The following is a 13,981-nucleotide window of genomic DNA, read 5'->3' as shown; positions in this document are numbered from 1 at the left end:
ATAAAAAAATATGATACAGGTATCACAAATAAAATGGCGGAAATTGGTTGGCTCAACATGGCTGGGAGAAGAAAATTTCATTCATACTTACTAATTTATAAGATAATCAATAATAAAAGTCCATGTTATTTGTTTGATAAAATTAAATTTAGGTATGATGAACATTCACTGGACTTGCGTCACAAGTTTAATATCGCTCCCCCTATACATCGCACAACTCTGTATGAGAGATTTTCAGTTATCAGGCATGTATTCTTTATAATAGAATTTCTGTAAATCTTAAAATTAACTCTTATTTGAAATTTAAAAGTTCTATACGACAGTTAATATTTAATTCTTCAATTTAAATGTTCAGATCTTATAATCTCCCGTCATGCCTCCATTTTAGTTTGTTTTGATTTATTTATTTATGTACTTACTTGTTAATTACTTTCTGTATAATTATCTATAATACGGGATTAATTATTGGTTGCTTTTTTTTACTCATAGAATTATTCTCTTTGTGTATCTATCATATATAAATACTTATCAATTATTTCATGTTTCATGTATAAATATTTAATTAATTGATTTTCGGTATATTCTAACTATGTTATTCTACCCTTTAGTTTTCTATTATAATTATTATTGATTTATTATAATATTTTTATATAATATATATTAATTATGTCTACTAATTAGGGTTAAGTTAGGAAGCTAAGCTTCAACTTCGCCTTTTGTGATTTTTTTAATTTCGCAATAAAGTCTTTATTATTATTATTATTATTATTATTATTATTATATCCATGTTGCAGACTTTATTATAGTCTATCAAATTATTATAGTCTATCCAACGAGTCAGGAAAGACTTCGATAGACGACAACCAAAGAATGACAGACTACAAATTATCCGTAAATTAATTAAATAAAATTACAGACGCAACTGTCACTGTCATGGATCCTCTTGTTGGAGAGACTGTACCTACAGGCTACAGAATACAGCTACAATGGAATTATTATTGTGATATACAGGGGCTGGTAAAAGTGCGTCGGGGCGTCGCGTCGGGGGTCTGTAGCTCCTAGAATAAAAAACTTGTGAATCTTTCTTTTTAAATGCAAACTTAAAGTATGTACTTAGATACTAGGATGTATTTCAGGAAAATATGTTAACATCTACAGGGTGGCTCAAAAAAGTGTGAGTGAATCGTGATGATTTTTTTAAATGGAACACCATGTATATTATTGCATTTTTGGTTTCCTTTCACTTAACTTTACATGATCCTATGATATGATGAGTAAATATGTTTCGACAGAGTCGGAGATAATAATAAAAAAAAATATATATATATTTTTCAGCATTTAAAAAAAATATTAAAAATACAAGAAATGTGCTGAAATCAAAACTTTCTAAAATATAAAGTAATTTCTTCGATTTTTTTTTAGATGGAACACCCCGTATATTATTTTTTTATTAAATGGGGTATTAAAAAATGATTTTTTTTTATTCAGAGTATTTCAAAATTTTTAACAGTTTTGCAGATACTTGCGGTATTATCTCATACGGTTCTTTGAACGGTAAAATACGAGAGAAAAATCATTAGGGGTTTTGATAAAAATTTACTGTGGATAATGCCAATCTGATAAATACAAAAAATGTTAATGTTTTAATTCTCCATCGACTAAAAAATAATATATAGGGTGTCCCTTTAAAAAAAAACGAAGAAAAATTATATTATATTTTAGAAATTTTGACGTAGAATTTTGAACACCGTGTATGATTTAAGATTACGATATTTATAACAATGTAAGTATAGACCAAAGAGCATACCTAATATAGTTTTGATTTCAGGACAGTACTTGTATTTTTAATAATTTTTTTAAAAAGCTAAAAGGCTGAAACTATACATTTCTTTTACTTATTTATTATTATCTCTGAAATTATCGGAACATATTTATTCATATTCTAGAATTCTGTAAAGTGATCTGAAAGGAAGTCAAAAATGCAATAATATACAGGGTGTTCAATTTAAAAAAGAATCATCACAATCCACTCACACTTTTTTGAGCCACCCTGTAGAGTTATAATGTTTTCCTGAAAACATTTTTCTTTCCTTCCTATATCTTTCTTTCTTTCCTATCTTCAAAAAACGCTAAGTTGGATAGCTGGGTATTAAATTACCTGTGAATAATTGGAAATAATATTTTTTTTTATTATTGTTCTTGCAGCTGGTGCATCATCAGGATCGGTACATGATACAAACAAGTACGAATCTTCCCCTGTACCTGCCCCTACTAAACCAACCTACAAGAATTCTGAAACTGGCGGATATGCTGTTAGCAGCAATACCGAAGATAATTCTGGAGTATTGATTGGTAAGTATTTAACTTTTAGTAAAATCTGTCCAACGGGTCAAGGCACATTTTGACAACAGACATCCAAAAATGACAGTAAATATAATTTACTTCTGAATCAAAATGACAGACCACTACTGTCACTGTTAGGCTCCTCTCTCTTCTTCTTTTTCTGCTTATGGATGTTTGCGACCACACTTTTCAGGGCTCCCTATCTCTGGCTGTGTGGATCAACGTCTGTATGTTACTAATGCCTATCCACTGTCTTATGTCCCGCAGCCACGACATTTTTTTCCGTCCCAAACCTCTTCTGCCGTCGATATTGCCTTCGATAATCAACTGGAGAAATTGGTATTTATGGTTACGCATGACGTGACCCTGGTATGCAGTCTTTCTTTTTTTGTATAGTTTTGAAGAGTTCACGTTCTCTATTAATACGTATGAGCACATCCTCGTTTCTTATCTTGGCCGTCCAAGGTGTCTTGAGGATTCTGCGGTATATCCACTTTTCGAAAGCTTCCAGTCTGTTTATGGCACTTGCTTTTATTGTCCAACTCTCTACACCGTAGAGGATTACCGACCAGACGTAGCATTCCACAAATCTCAATCGAAGCTCAAGGCCGAAATCGCTACAGGTGAAGACTTTTTTATATTTCAGGAATGCGCCCCGGGCTTGCTCGATTCTGCACTTAATGTCCCTGTCAGATGACCAGTCCTCGTGAAGCCAAGCTCCCAGGTACTTGAATTTTGCGACTCGTTCTAAGAATTTTCCTTCGTATGTTAAGCTGGCGTGCTCTAAACTCATCCACCTCTCTCGTGACAACCATAAATTTTATTTTCTTTGCGTTAATGGCAAGTCCCATTCTTTGACTACATTCTCCTACCATACTAACCAACTGATGTAAATCATTCATGTTATCCGCAACCAGAACTGTGTCATCGGCATATCGTATGTTATTTATCCAGACTCTATTGAGTCTAATTCCAATCTCCTTGTCCTCTAGGGACTCCTGAAAGATGGCCTCTGAGTATGTATTAAACAAGAGCGGCGATAGTATACTCCCCTGCCTTACTCCTCTGCGAATACAAATTTGGTTGGTTAGGCCGTTCGCTAATTTTACCCGTGCTGATTGGTGCCAGTATAGGTTTTCGATACATCGGATGTCTTTCCGGTCTAAATCCAATCTCCTGAGAAGCTGCATAAGTTTATGATGTTGAACCCTATCGAAAGATTTTTCGTAATCTATAAAACATAGACATGCGTTTTTTCGCTGGTCGTAGCAGTTCTGTACTAAAATATCTGCGTCGCGGCCAGTGCTTCCCTGGTGCCTAACCCCTGTCTAGATCCAAACTGTGAGTCACTCATGGCATCCTCACACCTTCCGTACAATCTCCGATGTATTATTTCCAGGAATAGTTTTAGAGAATGATTCATGAGACTGATGAGTCTGTTTTCTTCACATTTTCTCCTCTCTCTGCACACACTTAACTTGCACAGAATAGACAGACACCATGAGAATCGCAAGAAAACTAAAAAACTAAAGTTTTAATTCGTTTGTTTGCAGGTCCTGGTACTGGTCATTTAGCTTTAGAAAAAGACGACAAACCTTTTGGTACCCAAGGAGCTTTTGGTGGTTCCGCAGCCTTTAAGCGTCCCGAAATCAAAGATACTCTAGTACATGGTATTTTTTTTTAATATCGACTTTAATATTTGAAATCTAAGCTAATCAGCAAGTCCCAATAATTATAGATGTGCGAGTATTATTTATATTACCATAAAATGAATGCTGTTACAAATTACATTTTTCTTGGGAATCGCTAGAGAACTAGAAAACTTAATTTTTAATTCGTTTGTTTACAGGTTCTGGAACTGGTCATGTAATTTTAGAAAAAGACGACAAACCGTTCGGTACCCAAGGAGCTTTTGGTGGTTCTGCAGCCTTTAAAGGTAAATTAAAAAAAATATTATATCTAAAATCTAAGCAAATCAGCAAGTCACAATCCTATACACTCACCGGCACGAATAACGGGCACCTTAAAATTTTCATGTATATTATTATATTGTCTTCTAGTGGACCGATTTTCATGACTGTTTAGGCAATTTGTAGCTAAATTATTTGACTTTTTAGAATATCTTTCTAAATTAAAAATGATAGTTCCCATCGGTCAATTATACGAAGGAAACAAAAATGTTGATATTTGGGTGAAAGTTTGGAACACCCTGTGGAGTGTGCAGGGCCGTATCTGGGGGGGTGTTTTGGGGGTTCAAACCCCCCCCGAAATTATGGCTGAAAATTTTTAAAAAGTAATGATCATTAAGTAAGTAAGTAAGAACGAAACAAAAAAGAAGAAGAAGAAGATGAATTAAGATTTGAGTGTAGCCCAAAGCGATTTTTTTATTATGCTTTTTTCCTAACAGCTTTTGTACCCCCCCCCCTCCAAGCCAAACCCCCCCCCGAAATGTTGGTCTAGATACGGCCCTGGGAGTGTGGACTACGTTAACAAAGCAAAAACTGTAATAATTATTTTGTCATCTAGATGCATCCTTTCTCTATAGTTTCTTTTTTGATTCATCTCAATAACAGTATTTCTTTTGGAGATATTCGCTTTTGAAGACGACACTTACATTTTTTCGTATTTTTTACATTAAAACCATACCTTTGCCTTTGCTCCTAGTCAACAGACCTATAAAAAAGTGTTTATTTTTTATGTAATGTCATTGTCTTTGTAAAATCATATTATTATTGTCTGTTATGCAGTTACTCTAGCAGATATGGTTTTAAGTCCTAAAGTTGATCTCTAACATGATGAATTAAAACAGCAATAGTCGATACTTCAGTACTTAAACTATATCTCTACTATAGTAAACGCCAATAAACAATAATAATGTGACTTTTCAATGACAGTGAAATTATAAAAACAGTAAAAACTATTTTATAAGTGTGTTGATAAGGACCCAAAATCATTGCTAAAATTGCTGTAGGTCGTTACTGCCTTGTTTAAAAGCGAATATCTCAAATAAAAATAAAGATATTGCGATGAATCAAAAAATAAACTATCGAGAAAAGATGTATCTTGATGTTAAAATGAGATTTTTAAATTCCCTGCATTGCTAACATATTCCACAGGGTGATTCAAACTTTCACCAAAATATCAACATTTTGTTTTCCCTCGTATAATTGACAGTAGAAAACTTCATTTTTAATTTAGAAAGAGACACTAAAAAACAAATAATTTAGCTGCAAATTGTTTAAAAAATCATCAAAGAACAAAATATATTTAACTTTAAAATACATCAAAATTTTAAGGTGCCCATTTTTCGTACCGGTAATCTTACCAACAGTCTTCTATTCCAGAGGATAGTCTTCTTTCTTTCTTTTCTTTGATCTTCCTTTTTTCTCTCACGTATTGAAAAAATCCTCTTTTTTACTCACCAAACCCAAAATATAAAAAAAATATTCGTCTATCGCCAAAATGTTTAATAAAATTGTTAGTTTGCCAACAATGTGTCTTTCGCTAATCCCACTCGTTCGTACAGAAAAGAAATATTTGTTGAAGCGATATATGTTTAGCTGTTTTATGATACATTTTTTTAAAAAATGACCCTAAAGATTCCAGCTTAATTTTATTTTGTTATTTAATAATAAAAAATCTAGAGCAAGATAATCAGCTACTACAAAAACTACAAAAAAACACTTTTCTTTTTTCAGGTGGAAATACTAATACAACGCCTAAAGAATCTGGACCATGTGCTACTGGACTTTGCTTTAGTTCTGAACATGATGAGACCACTGACAAATTTGGCACTGGAGATGTATCCATTGAAAAATCCCACGGTTCACTTATATCGTCATCTAGCGGTGCCAATTCTGCATCAGGTGCCATATCTGGTTCCCATTCTGGCCAAGAAATATTTGAACAAGGATTAGATTCATCTAGTAACGATAAGGCTCAGTCAAGTGGCTCTTCAGGCTGTTCAACTGGATCATGCGGTTCAGGATTTGGAACTAACAATGGAGCTATATCCGGAAGTATTTCGGGATCAGGATCTGGATCAGGAAGTAGCAATTCTGGAGCAAGCGGATCTTCGGGTTGTTCCAGTGGTGCATGTGGTTCAAGCAACGGATTTGGATCTAGCAACGGAGCTATTTCAGGAAGCACATCCGGAGCAGGGTCATACGGTAGCCAATCTGGATCAGGTTGTTCTACTGGAGCATGTGGCGGTTCCGGAACTGGAGGCTCAGACGGAAATGGTTTTGCAACAGGTCAAGTACTCGTTCAAAAAGGAAACGGTGCCACATATGACATTACCAACGGAAATTCAGGAGCCGTTGCTGGAGCACAAGCAGGTTCCTATGCGGGAAGTTCTGGATTTGGTGGTTCCAACTGTAAATACGGTCTCTGCGCAGGGCTTGGAGTTAAAGGATTTGATGGTTCTGGAATTTTGAGCAACCTTTTTGGAAGTGAAGGCTTATCTGGATCTCATTACAAACAGGGAGGCGGTTCTGGAGGAATCGGTGGAAGTACGGCGTTTGCAAGCTCCGGATCTTTTGCTAGTTCAGGTAATTTTAAATATGCTTTATTTGGTTCAGTACCGTAGTACGATAAACTCTATGTTGTGATGTTGGGTAAAGTTAGTTAATAACATTAGACTACATGTAGTTAATGTCTTGACCATGAATGTGCTAAGATTATCTTTATATACACAACATTTTTACTATACATACCTAACAACACTTAAGAGACATAAAGGGCTATTACTACCGCTTGTTCGTTCAAAATGTTGTAATAAGGGCGTGAGGAGTTTCTTGCAACGGCCATTAAGTTATCTTGTACACTTCGCACTAAAAGAGGTTCTAAAAAGAACAATGTTCGCAATGTCTGCTAGTAAAAAATGTTAAGCTTAAAGTATCACAAGACAATTGATTTAAACCAAAAACTCGTAATACAAAACTAAAATGACGAAACGAATGACAATGTTAATAAATAAATAAATAAAGGAGGCAACTTGACATTTTTTATAGCAGAGCTACCACCTGAACCCCCAGCGGGAAATTTAAATTCCAGTTACTCAGCCTGGCTCAAGCCTCAATTTAAAAATCGCGCCCTCGATTACGTAACAAAAAGTTTAATTGGTATCGCTTATATATATTGCTATTAGGTATATTTTTAGTATTAAAATATATATATTTTAAATATTCAAATAATAGTAAGTAATACGAATTTTTCATTTGCAGGTAGTTACGCTGGTGCCAGTTCTCACTCAAGCTCGTTTGCCAGAAGTTATTAAGATAAGCTAAGTTATTGAGACTAGTGTCTGTGAAATTAATTTATAAGCCATACGAAATGTGATTTAATTTTTTATAGATACTTATAATAAATACGTATTTTAATAATATGCTGGAATATTTTCTTTAATATCCTTTTATATTTCAATTTTCAATAATTAAAAAAAATAAGTTTGTGCAGTTCTTAGCCCCAATCTAGACTTTAGATTTAAGTCTTTTTAAAACGTATTTGTTGTAGGCTCTGCTTCCAATTATCTGTCAAGATTCTGATACTTCTCCCTCTGTTATAAACCTACTGAACTTATCCCCATTCACATTTATTTCTTTTTTAATTTACCTTACATTTTCCTCCACAATAGGCATATTTCCACTATAAGTAGAATTAATAGCTAATCATACATCTCTTAAAAAAAATATTCCATTGAATAACTTTATAATGAATTGTAATAAAAAAATTACCCTAATAAATCAAAAACTATCTAAAAAATATTCCTAATCGAAATAGCCATGGCCTGAAAAGATTCCTTTAAGACGGAGTCGATATTTTGTGCCTTAAATTGAGTAGTCACGACTTATACAAAAACATTTAAAATTAGTTTGAACATTTTGCAATCTTTAAGCTGAATCGAAATAAGTTCTAAATATAGTTAGAATTATATTATAGTAAGGTTACAAATATTTTATTTCATTCCGCATTTGAGTATACCAATATTTTGGTAACTGCTTGGTTTCAATTTTTTCGATTTATGATTCATGTTCTTTCTTTGAAAAATCTTATAGAAATTTGTGAGTATCAGTGTTATAAGTGTATCGTGTATATAGGTATATAACATTACAGTCAATCAGAAATCAGGAATCAGTTTTTCCACTGAATCCTGACGGTAGTTCATTTCAAGACGATTAAATTAAAATTGATTTGTTCTCATTGATATCACAGTTTCAATAACATTCTGCCTACAATTATCTGTACTGAATAATTCGTTATATTTAATGTAGTTATATTTAGCAATGGATTGTAAAACAGTTATTATTATTTTACTAGTGCATTCAGATTTATTCAAAGTCTTTCTTTTAATCTCTTCAGTCAGGTTAGTTTAAAATAGAAGCCATGAACAATGCGTGCGACAAGAATACAATGAACAGAATCTTTTTATTTGTAGTAATTACCCAATATTTAAATATTTAATATCTTGCCATCTGGTGTTAGATGGTATAGTACACGAGTAATGTTAAACAATACAATTTCTGATATATTCAATGATAAATTAGATAGATAAACGTGTGATTTTTTTAAATTTTACGACATGATTTTTTAAAGGCTAAGGCAAATCACCTGCTATATTCTCTTTAATATTTAATATTAGTATTTTTTTATCTACACGGTAGATAGAATTAGATAGGCGGTTGTTCTAGTAACTGTCACATTGATGTGAAGAAACTATACTTTAATACAATTATTGTAGTACCAATACAATACTGAAAAAAAACTAATAAATTGTTTTGGGGTATTGCGGTAAAGTTTCATATTGTCTCCATACTGTATGATCGAAAAAAACGGCGTCCAGTTGGCTGGAAAATGATGATCGAATTAAATAGAAAATCTCCATATAATTTTGCATATAAAGTGACAGCGATTTTCAATTCATGGCCATCGCTGACGCCGTTTTTTTTCGAGCGTACGGTATAACTAGCTATATTGCCAAAATATCTATATAATAATTATACCTTACATACCGTGCTGGCAAATGTTACTTTTGGGTCTGCATTTACATGTGTGGAAGTAAATCGCATAGGGATAACTAGATAAAATCATTAGACATGTTTCTGAGCATCTGAAATGGAATTATAAGGATATCGTTAGGGTGTCATTTTTTTTTATAACGAGAAAACGTCAGTAATCGCGATAATTAAAAAACTCAACTTTTTAACACATAACAGGCCATAACTCAAGAACCACTTTAGATATTAGATTAGAAACTTTTTTTATATTCAAGATCGGATATTTTACAATATGTTTACATAAGAAAAATTCGATAAGGTTGTTTTTTCCATTCAAAAATTGTAAACAATCCATCTATTTACTTTTAGAGCATAGCAATTTTCAGCAATCGTGTAATTTTTTTATTGATAAATATTTTCACATACTGTCTACAAAGAAAATACAGCAGAAATATTAACAAAGTTCTTAACAAAACTACAATCTATTATTTCTAATAGATTTCGAGATATCAATTTTTGAATTCAGAGTTCTAATAGCGCGACCACTATCGAACACCCATTCAATTCCACTTATTTTTACCAAAAATGCAAGTGTTTCTAGCTTGCACTTAAAAAAACTCAAGCTATAGGGAAAATTACAACGACTCGTTAATAAATAAACAAATTAAGTATCACGAGACGTAATTAAATCGTGAAGCTGAACGCATGATATACACCTCTTCCTAGAACTTTAAGTACTGGGTATTGATTGGGTCAGAAGTGTCTAGCCCCAGCAGGCAACTATTAAGCTTGACCAATCAGGTTGGTTAGAGTGGTTATTTGGAGGATGTTAATTCACTTGTGTTTGTCAAAAACTCTAACGTGATTGGTCGGGCTTAATAGTTGCTGGGGCTAGAAACAAGTGATTGGGTCGACCGGTCAACTGCGACAAATTTGCTATATCCCCTTCCACGCCTCTTACACAGTTAGCCTGGGCCAAAATGTCAAGAAAAAAAATATATAAACTTTGAATACTTTATTTTTTAAATGCCGATACCACTGGCTTCAAAAAAATATAAAAATTATAATCGCCGACGTACAATTGGGGTCTCTACACAAATTTTTAAAAAAACTTTTTCAACCAAAGTAAAAAGCGCGCAAAAAGTTTTGTTAATATAAAATAACGACCATAATCACCAAAAGGTATACTTACTGCTGCCCCCCTCCCTGTTTCTAAATTCAGGAGGCTGGGTCTCTGCACAAATTTAAATAAAAATAGACTTTAATCCAATGGAAAAAGCAAAAAAATATTTTTTTTTCTAATATTTTAGTGATAAAATTTTACTTTATGATTATAAGTATTAGTAAACAAGTAAAACTACAAACTAACAATTAAGGAAGTACAATTAATAACTTTAACACACACTGAATTTAGACTAAAAAGGAAGAAAACAATTAGGTACTAGCTATAAGTAAATAAATAATTTTTAAACATGGTTACTGTTGTAGGAAGCAACACTCCTAAGGAGATTTTTTTGATAGTTTTTTGATCTCGGATTTGAATTAAAGTTTTTTGAGAACAACTTAAAGGAATGATGCACCTGCTCTGAGGCTTGAGCAAGCCTCAGAGTAAAAGCCCGAGGCTTTCTGTGAAATACTAACAAAATCCACTATATGATGAACAACAGCGTGAATTTTTGGAATAAAACTGATTTTCGTATCTCTTATTTTGTCGGAAAATTTCAGTATATAGGCTTCGTAATTGGTATCAATATATTTTCCAAAACAGCCAGCTACCACATCATTGAAGGCACAAAATACCTCTATGTATTTGTTGTCTAAAAAAAATAAGCAAAGGGCTTAGTGTCCAAATAACAATAATAAAATAAAGTTTTGTTACAAAGTAAGTACCAGGATTTAGTGCTTTAAGGACGTCAACTTTTTTAAGCAAGTTTCTGGCATTATTTCCATTAAATCTGCTGTAATGGTCTAATTGTATTCCAGAACTTCTTAGCCAGCTTTCAGCAATTTCCGGAAAGTCCTTTTTTAGAGAATCGTATATTTTTTGTACAACTCCCATCTAAATAAATATATAGTTGATAATTGGAAGATCGTCATCACCAGTTATTAAAGGAATGTTGACACTATTCTCTAAAAATTTTAATTAAAATTTGCAAAAAAAATAACTATTAAAAAAGTCAATAAAGTAAACTTAGCAGTACACTTACTGTACTTTTTTGTCTCTTTTATATTTCCACCTGTCTCCTCGTTCCATAATGTACTCCATTTGGAAATATCTTTTATGGATCTTAGATCTCCTCTTGACTGTAAATTTTTAGAGTTAACATCACACCAGGCACATGGATGGTATGATGATGAAGAATGAAGGCCCAATATAATCATTCTCAACTTTAGATTTGCGGCAAATGTGTAAGAACTGACTCCACAAATAGTATGGAGTTGCAAAATCTCAAACATTGCTCTGATATTTTTGTAGGTTTCTATTATTTTGGGAGCCAATCCTATTATAATAAGTTTGTTTATTCCGGTACTTTTATGTGTTTCTTGTTTTATTTCGGGATTTTCGTAACAGCATAAAGATAGACAAATTTTTAAAGATCCACACCAATCTATGCCCAGTTTTAAATGGAAAAAATCAGTAAGTTCACGTTTTTTAAACAATTGGTATTTTCACTTGGCCAGGCAGGCAAATTGGTCAAAAAAATCTCCTTAGGAGTGTTGCTTCCTACAACAGTAACCATGTTTAAAATTTATTTATTTACTTATAGCTAGTACCAAATTGTTTTGTTCCTTTTTAGACTAAATTCAGTGTGTGTTAAAGTTATTAATTGTACTTCCTTAATTGTTAGTTTGTAGTTTTACTTGTTTAATAATACTTATGATCATAAAGTAAAATTTTATCACTAAAATATTAGAAAAAAAATATTTTTTTGCTTTTTCCATTAGATTAAAGTCTATTTTTATTTAAATTTGTTCAGAGATCCAACCTCCTGGATTTAGAAACAGGGAGGGGGGCAACAGTAAGCATACCTTTTGGTGATGATGGTCGTTATTTATTATTAACAAAACTTTTTGCGCGCTTTTTACTTTGGGTGAAAAAGTTTTTTTTTTAAATTTGTGTAGAGACCCTAATTGTACGTCGGCGATTTTAATTTTTATATTTTTTTGAAGCAGTGGTATCGGCATTTAAAAAATAAAGTACTCAAAGTTTATATATTTTTTTTGACCTCTTGGCCCAGGCTAACTGTGCTTAACGATGTGCACAGTTTCTCGGTTAATTTCATACCTTTGGCAACGTGTTTACTGTCCTCTCTTTGTTCAGTACATTATAAACGCATTGTACTCTTCTTATATACGGAAATCTCGACCCAAGACTAACCTTTGCCAGCCCTTAGTATAGTTTATGAATTATCTTTAGTCAAAGTTCTTTAATTTTGACAGTATTCATTATGTTAATTTCACATACTCTTTATTAAAAAGTGCTCAATTTGTCCATTGGAGGGCATTAGTAAAAAATAAACCCGAACGTTAATTAATTTAAAATTTATTATTTTTTTAAGCTTTTTATGAAGTTTATTGTCAAATATAATTTGTGATACTGGCATAAAATTCCATATTTTCTCCAATTGGATTATTAGAGCATAATAGATTTTATTCGCCTCCATAGTTTGATGTGACAAAAAATATTTTTTGGTGGCATTTTTTTTAAAGCAAAAAAAAATGTAGTAAATACTAGAAGGACCAATTTACGAAAAAAAAATCAGTCGTCGGTTGAGTTGCAAAATATTTAAAATTTATGTAAGGATGGAGGTAGTTTTCATCCTTCCCGTACTTTTGCTTGATTTTTGTGAAAGTCAAATGTTAAAGCACTTAGCAAAACATAGACACCCAAAGTCTCATTCAAATCAGGATAAGAGGTCTTAAAATATCGAAAAAAATGTGTTCTTTTTAAGTTTGATGGCCTCTAATGGATAAACGAAGCACTTTTGTATAAAGGTAAATTGTGTTCAATGAACTTATAATCTAAGGGCTGGCTACATAAAAAAAACCTTATCATCGTTACATGGCTAATTTTTTGTGTGAAGTATCCTTTTGTGTAGCCATTATGAAATAGTCATGTCTGCCAGCGCGATCCCGGGATTTAATGCGGGGGCGGCCAATCGAAAGGGTGAAATTTTGACACTAAAAATATTATAAGATACATGAGTTATAATTGCGAAAATAGCTTTTATTTATTATTAAGAAACGCGAAGAAATTGTTGGCAGACATTTTTCTAGTCGCTAAAATGCCGACAGACAACGCGAAAGGGGTATGAAATTTTAAAAATTATTAAAAAATGAAATTTGAAGAATGAAAAAAATTATGGCATATTTGCATGCCGATTGGTGAAATGTCATATTTATTTATTTTAAAAGCCGTACAGCAGACAAAAAGATCGTGGCTCAATCAGCTGCAGACAGTTATCAAAAGCGCAATATTACTCTAGCGCTTTATTCAGGGAACGCTGGCCGCCTCATCCATTTAAGTATAGATAAATCATATAATATATTTTTTTATTTTTTTAATAACAATTTTTTTGTCTGCCCTTTTGCATACGGCTTTTTAAATTAATTAACAATAAACATGACATTCCACCAACCGA

General features: G+C 32.5%; 1 protein-coding gene across 6 annotated transcripts in view; it reads left to right on the top strand.

Annotated features, from left to right (window-relative positions):
* The window catches only part of LOC115877492 (fibroin heavy chain-like), a 38,576-nt gene extending 30,847 nt beyond the window's left edge, over nt 1-7,729 (top strand). For all 6 annotated transcript variants that reach the window (XM_030893683.1, XM_030893685.1, XM_030893682.1 and 3 more), the window contains 5 exons: nt 2,206-2,352; nt 3,897-4,013; nt 4,193-4,279; nt 6,042-6,893; nt 7,569-7,729. In XM_030893683.1, coding sequence (XP_030749543.1) covers nt 2,206-2,352; nt 3,897-4,013; nt 4,193-4,279; nt 6,042-6,893; nt 7,569-7,621 — 1,256 coding nt within the window. In that variant the 3' untranslated portion in view covers nt 7,622-7,729. The remainder of the gene's footprint in view (nt 1-2,205; nt 2,353-3,896; nt 4,014-4,192; nt 4,280-6,041; nt 6,894-7,568) is intronic.
* The last annotated feature ends 6,252 nt before the right edge of the window (nt 7,730-13,981 follow it).

This window comes from Sitophilus oryzae, unplaced genomic scaffold (genome assembly GCF_002938485.1).
Source record: "Sitophilus oryzae breed Bouriz unplaced genomic scaffold, Soryzae_2.0 scaffold_1494_pilon_pilon, whole genome shotgun sequence".
NCBI lineage: Eukaryota > Metazoa > Arthropoda > Insecta > Coleoptera > Curculionidae > Sitophilus > Sitophilus oryzae.
The sequence above is the reverse complement of the archived record's forward strand: the minus strand, read 5'-3'. Positions and strand labels throughout refer to the sequence as shown.